This window comes from Blennius ocellaris (genome assembly GCF_963422515.1).
Source record: "Blennius ocellaris genome assembly, chromosome: 10".
Lineage (NCBI taxonomy): Eukaryota > Metazoa > Chordata > Actinopteri > Blenniiformes > Blenniidae > Blennius > Blennius ocellaris.
The window spans coordinates 62501-72500 of NC_137659.1; the positions used below are offsets into that span (position 1 = coordinate 62501).

The 10000-nt window shown below is 46.0% G+C and overlaps 2 protein-coding genes across 3 annotated transcripts in view; both read left to right on the forward strand.

Annotated features, from left to right (window-relative positions):
- Positions 1 to 6, forward strand: part of LOC308135351 (E3 ubiquitin-protein ligase TRIM47-like) — a 2325-nt gene extending 2319 nt beyond the window's left edge. The window contains exon 1 of the mRNA XM_080503280.1: positions 1 to 6. This exon is cut by the window's left edge and continues 2319 nt beyond it. The gene's annotated coding sequence lies outside the window, so the exon portion shown is untranslated.
- Positions 7 to 2351: 2345 nt separating this feature from the next.
- Positions 2352 to 10000, forward strand: part of stard3nl (STARD3 N-terminal like) — a 7736-nt gene continuing 87 nt past the window's right edge. Inside the window, exons 1-8 of one of the 2 annotated variants that reach the window (XM_080503287.1) lie at positions 2352 to 2724; positions 4931 to 5008; positions 5132 to 5209; positions 6152 to 6205; positions 7353 to 7470; positions 7565 to 7663; positions 7806 to 7896; positions 9122 to 10000. The exon at positions 9122 to 10000 is cut by the window's right edge and continues 87 nt beyond it. In XM_080503287.1, the coding sequence (XP_080359413.1) occupies positions 2521 to 2724; positions 4931 to 5008; positions 5132 to 5209; positions 6152 to 6205; positions 7353 to 7470; positions 7565 to 7663; positions 7806 to 7870 (696 nt within the window). In that variant the 5' untranslated portion in view covers positions 2352 to 2520 and the 3' untranslated portion in view covers positions 7871 to 7896; positions 9122 to 10000. Of the gene's footprint in view, positions 2725 to 4930; positions 5210 to 6151; positions 6206 to 7352; positions 7471 to 7564; positions 7664 to 7805; positions 7897 to 9121 lie in introns of both variants that reach the window. The other variant, XM_080503286.1, reaches the window with a different exon arrangement.

The window sequence follows — 10000 nt, forward strand, 5'->3', positions numbered from 1 at the left end:
CGTGACGTGTCCGTGTTTGTGTCCGTCGCTTGCGTTTGTTCGCGGTAAGTTAGTGTTTCAAAAAGCACCTCCGGACACAAATAAACTTGTTCTATCGAGGAAATATGACGGCGCGTGTTTCTTCTTTCCACATTATTGTAACGAAGCTGCGACACTAAACCTGCAGTGCCCCGATCCCTCCACCAGGGGGAGCGCTCCGTCGGCGAGGCTCTAACAGCAAGTGAACTGCGTTTCCCGTCATGCATCGCTTCCGCCTCTTCCGGTCGGAGGAGTGAGGTGAGTCTTTTTATTGCCCCGCTGGAGCTGAAACCTGCCCCCGGAGGCTGAATTCTGCCCCCGGGCTCCTCTGCGACACTCGTTAGGAACAAACCGTCACCTGGAACCGGTCCGACAGGTAAGAAGCGTCGCGGCAGCGGGAAACGCGGCGGCTTTATCGCTCCACCGGATGCTAACGAGCTGAGCTAGCAGGTTGATTAATGTTGATAAAACTGGTCAGTTTCGTGATTAATGTTCCTTTAAACGGCGGAATAAAGTCGATTTGGTCTGTTAGAATGTCGACTTGTTGTTCTGCAGACGCATTTGATCGATCATCTGCAGCGTCTTGGCCTCCAGTTTGTCTCAAACCCTGATGTTTACAGTGAATATTGATCATAATAACAACAATAATAATAATAATGACAATGACAATCATCTGTCTCCGCTTTTTAATGACACCCAAATGGTAAATTATATGTATTTATCAGGGAGAGACCATCATTATAGAGTCATAGTAGGAACCCTGCATGCAGTTACAGCAGTAGGTTCTGGTTCCGGTTCCGGTTCTGGTTCTGCATGTTCCTCATGTTCCCCTCCTTCATCGCAGCTCAACGTAACAACACGTCCCCACTCGCCTCCTAAAAAAAAAAAAAAAGGCCAAACTCGTGTAGAAAGTGAGTCATTGATCTGCTCAGTGAATAAAATCCAGGCGATGAATGAGTGAATCAGGAGGTTCTGCTGTTTTGTTCTGAAGGTTCTCCGGATGGTTCCTGCAGAACCGACATTAACGGTGATCCTCCCGTCACAGCCGGTCTGTGTTCGATCAGACTGCTTGGTTTGTTGTTGGTGAGAAAAACAAGAACAAAGTGATAAAAGTCTGTTGTTCTCTGGAGTTGATCAGAGGATCAATCCCTGACCTCTGACCTCTGACCTCTGGCCTCTGGCCTGCTTTCAGAACCATCCCACACCACATTAATTCTCTTTATTTATTTATTACCGGAACAAACAGGTTCAGTGACGTCGTCTCGTCACAGTTTTCTTGAAAAATCCTGCAAATCTGCTTCTATTTTTGATTTATTTGCAACTAAAAATGTCAGAGTTTGACTTTTTTTCATTCAAAAGTTAGAAATAATAAGAAATGTTGACATGAAGAATGAAAAGCAAGTATGAGCCATTTAAAGTTGCTAATACTGCATGAAATATTTAAGTAATTAGCACACACACATATATATATAAATATATTTAGTTTAATCTTCAGTTAGAAAAAGGAAAACATCATTAAAAGTACTGAGACTGTATGATATAATGATTTAATGATAATAATAGTAGAACCAGTTCACACCACCACGTTTCGGCTTCACAGTTTATTTTTTAGAAACGTCGTTGTCGTGGAAACGAAATCCAAACGCGATTTTTAAGTTCCGTTCCCCCTTGAAAACGCTGCGGCGAGGAACCGTCGGCAGTTTCCTGTTTCGGCGCAAGAAAAGAACCTCGACAGGGAGGAAACACCTCGTCTGCGGCGAGCAGAGTAATCTGATTACTGTATTGTAATCTGATTACAGTGTGGATTCTACTTTCAGGCCTCAAAACTAATCCGTCATCATGAAACTGAGATAATCTGGTTGATTCATGTGGATTAATGCTGAAGTTTCCTCTGTTTGCAGGAGGGGCCATGCTGGTTACCCCCCCTACTGAGAACCCCCCCTACTGAGAACCCCCCCACACTGAGAACCCCCCTACTGAGAACCCCCCCTACTGAGAACCCCCCCACACTGAGACTCCCCCACACTGAGAACCCCCCCACACTGAGAACCCCCCCACACTGAGACTCCCCCACACTGAGAACCCCCCCACACTGAGAACCCCCCCCCTACTGAGAACCCCCCCACACTGAGAGCCCCCCCTACTGAGAACCCCCTCCACCACACTGAGAACCCCCCCTACTGATAATACCCCCACACTGAGAGCCCCCTCACTCACACACACACTGAGAACCCCCCCTACTGAGAACACCCCCCCCCACACACACACACTCACAAACACACACTGAGAACCCCTCCCCCCCCACACACACACACACACTTTACCCCCCCCCCCCCCCCCACATTGAAGACCCCCCAGAACCCGGCTGGGCTTCCTGCTCCGATGACCCCCACCCCCCCGCCTCCCGGCTCCGCCCAGTGAGCGGTGGGCGTTGGCCTCTCGGCTCAGGCGGTGGGCGTGGCCAGCGGCGGCGGGCGTGGCCCAGAGTGGGCGTGGCCAGCGATGGACAGCCTGTGCAGCAGCAGCGTGGACTCCCGGCTGACGGGCCGGGGGGGCTGGGGGGGCGGCGGGGGCTCCCTCAGCGGCAGGGTGGAGTCGTACGAGGCGGCGGAGAAGAAGTGCATCTCGGACGTGAGGAGGACCTTCTGCCTCTTCGTGACCTTTGACCTCCTCTTCATCACGCTGCTCTGGATCATCGAGCTCAACGTATGGAGGGGGGGGGTTACTCACTATTTACTGGGGGGGAAGGAGGGAGGGAGGGAGTGAGGGGGAGGGAGGGTTTACTCACTATTTACAGGGGGAGGGAGAGGGGGTGTTACTCACTATTTACAGGGGGAGGGAGAGGGGGTGTTACTCACTATTTACAGGGGGGAGGGAGGGAGAGGGGGGGTTACTCACTATTTACAGGGGGGGTTACTCACTATTTAAAGGGGGGGAGGGGGGTTTACTCACTATTTACAGGGGGGGTTGCTCACTATTTACAGGGGGGAGGGGGAGGAGGGGTTTACTCACTATTTACAGGGGGGGTTACTCACTATTTAAAGGGGGGGGGGTTTACTCACTATTTACTGGGGGGGAAGGAGGAAGGGGGAGGAGGGGTTTACTCACTATTTACAGGGGGGGTTGCTCACTATTTACAGGGGGGGAGGGGGAGGAGGGGTTTACTCACTATTTACAGGGGGGGTTGCTCACTATTTACAGGGGGAGGAAGAGGGGGAGGAAGAGGGGGGGTTTACTCACTATTTAAGGGGGGGGTTGCTCACTATATACAGGGGGGATGGAGAGGGGGAGGGGGGGTTACTCACTATTTAAGGGGGGGGTTGCTCACTATATACAGGGGGGATGGAGAGGGGGAGGGGGGGTTACTCACTATTTACAGGTTATTAACAGTTTGCTAATGCGTCAGCAGGTTAGCATGTGACTAGCCTGTTAGTAACACGTCAATAGCAGGTTATTAACATGTTATTACACAACAGATCCCTTCAGTTCCTCACTGAATTGTAAATGTTTGATTTTTCCGCCGAGTCACCGACGGTTTTGTTTTCCCCCTCTGGAGGAAGCATCACATGACGAACCGCCCTTATTCTGAAATCCTTCCAGGTGTCGGTTAATCATTTCCTGGTATTGATCCTCGGGGGCGTCGCCCGATTGGGCCGCGACCCGATTGGACGAGAGGCGTCGCCAGACTTTAATGTGTTTATATTGAGGAAGTGGTTTTATTTTGACACTTTCCCAGAAGGCCGCGGGAGGAAGTTCCACTTTCACCTTCATCCTCTTCCTCTTCGTCAAATTTCATTCCTGTTTTTTAATCCGAGTCGTTTTAACGATTTTCCCCAGAATGAAATGAGACGAAGAGAAAAACACTCGTTTTTGTTTTTGTTTCATTTTCTTTAAGTTTCCATGGATTTATTTTCCCACTTTAACTATTTTACATGTTTTTTAATATATTTTAGCCTTTTTGCCTCTTTGTCGCTGCTTTTTTCTTCTTTTTTTTTTTATTTTGCTTTTAATTTTTCAGTCTTTCTTTATTTCATTGTATTTTCACCCACTTCCTGTCCTTCATTCTGTTCTTCTTTATTCCTCCTCCTGGTTTCTGATCAGTTTCCTTTACAGACGAGTGGATTTAGATAAAAATAAACTTTAAAAAGTTTCTGGTTCTTCATTAATCCTCCAGTTTGTTCGCCGTCACAATAAAGTGACGTTTATTGTGACGCAGTCGATTTTGGGAACTTTGAAGATTCACTTCTGGTTTTTTCTGCTTCAGTTTGAACAAAGTTCAACTTCTTGTTTAGAATTTAGGGAAACTTGATTTAATCTGTAAACCTCAGAGGTTCCTCTGGTGATGAAGATGATGAAGATGATGATGATGGTGGTGGTGGTGGTGACGATGGTGATGATGATGGTAATGATAATGATGATGAAGATGATGATGGTGATGATGATGGTTATGACGATGATGGTGATGATGATGATGAAGGTGGTGGTGATGATGAAGATGATGATGAAGATGATGGTGATGATGAAGATGGTGATGAAGATGATGATGATGAAGATGGTGATGATGATGATGATGGTGATGATGATGATGCTGATGATGAAGATGGTGATGGTGATGACGATGGTGATGATGATGATGAAGATGGTGATGATGATGATGGTTATGACGATGATGAAGATGGTGATGGTGATGGTGATGGTGATGATGATGATGCTGATGGTGATGATGATGGTTATGACGATGATGACGATGGTGATGGTGATGATGAAGATGGTGATGATGATGATGGTTATGACGATGATGAAGATGGTGATGGTGATGGTGATGGTGATGATGATGATGCTGATGATGAAGATGGTGATGGTGATGGTGATGATGATGATGATGGTGATGATGAAGATGGTGTGTCTCCAGGTGAACGGAGGGATTCAGCAGCAGCTGGAGAAAGAAGTCCTGCACTACGACTACCGAGCTTCTTTCTTCGACATCTTTGTAAGACCTGATCCTAGACCTGATCCTAGACCTGATCCTGGTCTGGACCCCCCCCCCCCCCCAGTGGCTCTCCTGTGTGCTGACCACTGTCCTCCTCCTCTTCCTCCTCCTCCTCTTCCTCAGCTGCTGGCGGTCTTCAGGTTCGCCGCCCTCATCCTGGCCTACGCTGTCTGGAAGCTACGTCACTGGTGGGCCATCGCGGTGAGTCCTCCTCTTTCTTCTCCTCCTCTTCTCCTCCTCTTCTCCTCCTCTTCTCCTCTCCTCCTCCTCCTCTTCTCCTCCTCTTCTCCTCCTCTCCTCCTCTCCTCCTCTTCTCCTCCTCCTCTTCTCCTCCTCTTCTCCTCTCCTCCTCCTCCTCTCCTCTTCCTCTTCCTCCTCTTCCTCTTCTTCCTCTTCCTCCTCTTCTCCTCCTCCTCTTCTCCTCCTCCTCTTCTCCTCCTCTTCCTCCTCCTCTCCTCCTCTTCTCCTCCCCTCCTCCTCTTCCTCCTCCCCTCCTCCTCTTCTCCTCCTCCTCTTCTCCTCCCCTCCTCCTCTTCTCCTCCTCTTCCTCCTCCTCCTCTCCTCTCCTCCTCTTCCTCCTCCTCTCTTCCTCTTCCTCTTCCTCCTCTCCTCTCCTCTCCTCCTCTCCACTCCTCTCCTCCTCCTCCTCCTCCTCCTCCTCCTCCTCCTCCTCCTCCTCCTCCAGCAGGAGGTGCCGCCACACCTCTAGAACTCCCCGACATTAAACCGTCTGAAGAGAAACTCCAGACCTTTAACCTGAACAATAAATTCTCATTATTAGTTTGTAGATTTAAATTTAAAGTATTTTATCTAGATTTTCTATGTAAATCGTTACTTTTCATCTGTAAGTTCACTTCTATTGTATAAACGTATTTGGTCGTATTATAATATTTTAACTGCTGGTAGAGTTTATTAATTAGAATTCATGTCTGGTGAATGTTTTCTATTTATTTAGGATTGAGGCTCGTTCATATGTTCAGTGTGTGTGTGTGTGTGTGTGTGTGTGTGTGTGTGTGTGTGTGTGTGTGTGTGTGTGTGTGTGTGTGTGTGTGTGTGTGTGTGTGTGTGTGTGTGTGTGTGTGTGTGTGTGTGTGTGTGTGTGTGTGTGTGTGTGTGTGTGTGTGTGTGTGTGTGTGTGTTCAGGTCACGACAGCGGTCTGCTGTGCCTTCCTCATCGTTAAAGTCATTTTATCAAAGGTAAGAAACGTTTCTTTCCCACGGTCCCTGAAGGCAGCACCGAGTGTTCTGTGACGCACTGCCTCCCCCTGCTGGACACTCCGTGTAACAGCAACCCCCCCCCCCCCCCCCTGCTGGACACTCCGTGTAACAGCAAGTCCCCCTGCTGGACACTCCGTATAACAGCAAGTCCTTCCAGACAGACAGTTTGAACAGTTTGGAGGCACGTTTGTGCAGTTTTGACCATTTTTACGTTTTTGGTTTGAACCCTGAATAATTGAGGGATGTTTGAATTGGACAGATGTTTGAATTGGACAGATGTTTGAATTGGACAGATGTTTGAATTGGACAGATGTTTGAATTGGACAGATGTTGAAGGATGTTTGAATTGGACAGATGTTGAAGGATGTTTGAATTGAAGGATAATTGAAGGACGTTTGAATTGGACAGATGTTGAAGGACGTTTGAATTGGACAGATGTTGAAGGACGTTTGAATTGGACAGATGTTGAAGGATGTTTGAATTGGACAGATGTTGAAGGACGTTTGAATTGGAGGACGTTTGAATTGGACAGATGTTTGAATTGGACAGATGTTGAAGGATGTTTGAATTGGACAGATGTTTGAATTGGACAGATGTTTGAATTGGACAGATGTTTGAATTGGACAGATGTTGAAGGATGTTTGAATTGGACAGATGTTTGAATTGGACAGATGTTGAAGGATGTTTGAATTGGACAGATGTTGAAGGATGTTTGAATTGAAGGATAATTGAAGGACGTTTGAATTGGACAGATGTTGAAGGATGTTTGAATTGGACAGATGTTGAAGGATGTTTGAATTGAAGGATAATTGAAGGACGTTTGAATTGGACAGATGTTGAAGGACGTTTGAATTGGACAGATGTTGAAGGACGTTTGAATTGGAGGACGTTTGAATTGGACAGATGTTTGAATTGAAGGATGTCTGGAGGTCATTATGAGGTCATTATGAGGTCACCTGGAGGACATGTGGAGGACATGTGGAGGTCATTGTGAGGTCACCTGGAGGACATGTGGAGGTCATTATGAGGTCACCTGGAGGACATGTGGAGGTCATTATGAGGTCACCTGGAGGACATGTGAAGGTCATTATGAGGTCACCTGGAGGTCACATGTCCTGTGCTGCAGCTGCTGTCCCAGGGCGCGTTCGGCTACCTGCTGCCCATCACGTCCTTCGTCTTGTCCTGGATCGAGACGTGGCTGCTGGACTTCAAGGTTCTTCCTCAGGAGGCCCAAGACCACAAACGTCAGTCACGTCTGCGTCCGTCCTGCACGTCCGCCAGCCGGTCTTCACCTCCTTCACCTCCTCCTCCTCTTCTCCTCCTCCTCTTCTCCTCCAGGATTCCAGTCGCTGGCGGACGCCGCAGAGCGAGCGCCCCTCATGGGGGCGGGGCCAGTGTCTGACGGGCAGTTCTACTCTCCCCCGGAGTCGACGGCAGGTCGGTGGCACTTTCAGCAACTCTTGGGTCCTCACCGGTGGGCGGGAGGTTGCCGGTTTGAATCCCGCACCGTGGCGCCCTGAGCTTGACCTTTGACCTTCAAGCCTGCAGGTGAAAACGGGCGGTTTGTTGTTGTGTTCAGACTCTGACGAGGAGCCGGACGACAAACTGGATCCGGAGAAAAGCCTCATCCAGCAGGCCGCCTGACGGCCGCGGCTGCTCAAGGGCACAAGGTCAGCCGCGCTTTACCTCCATTCACTTTCAAATGTTCACATTTTGGTACGTTTACATTTTTTTTCTTCATTTATGCCATTTAAGCAAATGTTTGTCTTTCTATTTTTTTAAATCTTGCAATATTATTTTTTTTAAATTTTTGATCTGTTTGTTAAATGTAAGTATTTAAAATAATTAAAAAAATTCAGACACTTTCTTTCAGAATTGTTGTCATTTTTTTTTAAATAATTGAATAAACATAATTTCTTACATTTAGATGTTTAAAATGTCTGTCATTTTCTGAATTCACTTTTTTAGGCCAATATTTTGAATTATGTCTTTTCAAATGTTTTTTTTTTTTTTATTATTTTCAAAAAAAAATAATTTACTACATTTCCATAATTTATTTTCAAAATTTTTTTTTTTTTAATTCATTTATTAGTTTTGGTTTTTTTTACTTTCTTAGGCCAATTTTTTTTTTTTTCAAATTTAGTTTCTGTTTTAATTTTGTAATGTTTTTGAATTTGGGACAGTTAGATCACTTATTTTTAAATTTAGGATAGATTTTCTTTAAATTAATGCCGTTTAAATAAAAAAAATATTTTTCTTTTCTTTACTTTTTTAGGCCAATTTTTTTATTGTCTTTTTTTTTCAAAGGTAGTTTTTTTTTATTATTTAAAATTTTTTTTTTACTACATTTCCATAATTTATTTTAAAATGTGGGTTTTTCTTTTAATTGTTGACATTTTTAAAATTCTTTTTTTTATTATTATTATTCATTTGTTTTTTTTGTTTTTTTTTTTACTTTCTTAGGCCAATTTTTTTTTTTTTTTTTCAAATTTAGTTTCTGTTTTAATTTTGTAATGTTTTTGAATTTGGGACAGTTAGATCACTTATTTTTAAATTTAGGATTGATTTTCTTTAAATTAATGCCGTTTAAATAAAAAAAATATTTTTCTTTTCTTTTTTTTTTTTACTTTTTTAGGCCAATTTTTTTATTGACTTTTTTTTTTTTAATGTAGTTTTTTTTTATTTTGTAATGTTTTTGAATTTGGGTCAAGCTTTGAGTTTACATTTTTTTTTTTTTATAAATTTTCAGATACATTGTTTCTAAATAGATTCTCTTTATTCTCATTGATTCCTTTATGTTTTCCTGCTTGAACTGATATTTGGTGCTTTGTGTTGTTTCTTCCTCCTCCTCTTCCTCTTCCTCTTCCTCCTCTTCCTCCTCCTCCTCTTCCTCAGTGTCTCTGAAGACGTCCCGCTGCCTTACACCTTCTGCCATTTCTCGTTGCCGTCCGTCCAGAAGAGTCTTCATCACGTGACCCTCCGCTTCCTGCTCCTCTTCATCACCTGGACCTCCTGCTCCTCTTCATCATCTGGACCTCCTGCTCCTCTTCATCACCTGGACTTCCTGCTCCTCTTCATCACCTGGACGTCCTGCTCCTCTTCATCACCTGGACCTCCTGCTCCTCTTCATCATCTGGACCTCCTGCTCCTCTTCATCACCTGGACCTCCTGCTCCTCTTCATCACCTGGACTTCCTGCTCCTCTTCATCACCTGGACGTCCTGCTCCTCTTCATCACCTGGACCTCCTGCTCCTCTTCATCACCTGGACCTCCTGCTCCTCTTCATCACCTGGACCTCCTGCTCCTCTTCATCATCTGGAGCTCCTGCTCCTCTTCATCACCTGGACCTCCTGCTCCTCTTCATCACCTGGACGTCCTGCTGATCTTTTGTTTGTTGTTGTTTTGTTTGTTTACAGAGGAAGACGAGTCGTTTCTCCTTCAGTCCAGAAGCTTCTGGAAGCAGAAAATCTGTTTTTCCTCCTGCTGCTCCTCCTCCTCCTCTCCTCCTCCTCCCTGCTCCTACTCCTCCTGCTCCTCCTCCTCCTCCTCCTCCTGCCTCTTCCTCCTCCTGCTCCTCCTCCTCCTCCTCCTGCCTCTTCCTCCTCCTTCTCCTCCTCCTGCTCCTCCTCCTCCTGCCTCTTCCTCCTGCTCCTCCTCCTCCTGCTCTTCCTCCTCCCTGCTCCTCCTCTTCCTCCTCCTTCTCCTCCTCCTCCTGCCTCTTCTCCTCCTGCTCCTCCTCCTCCTGCCTCTTCCTCCTCCTGCTCCTCCTCCTTC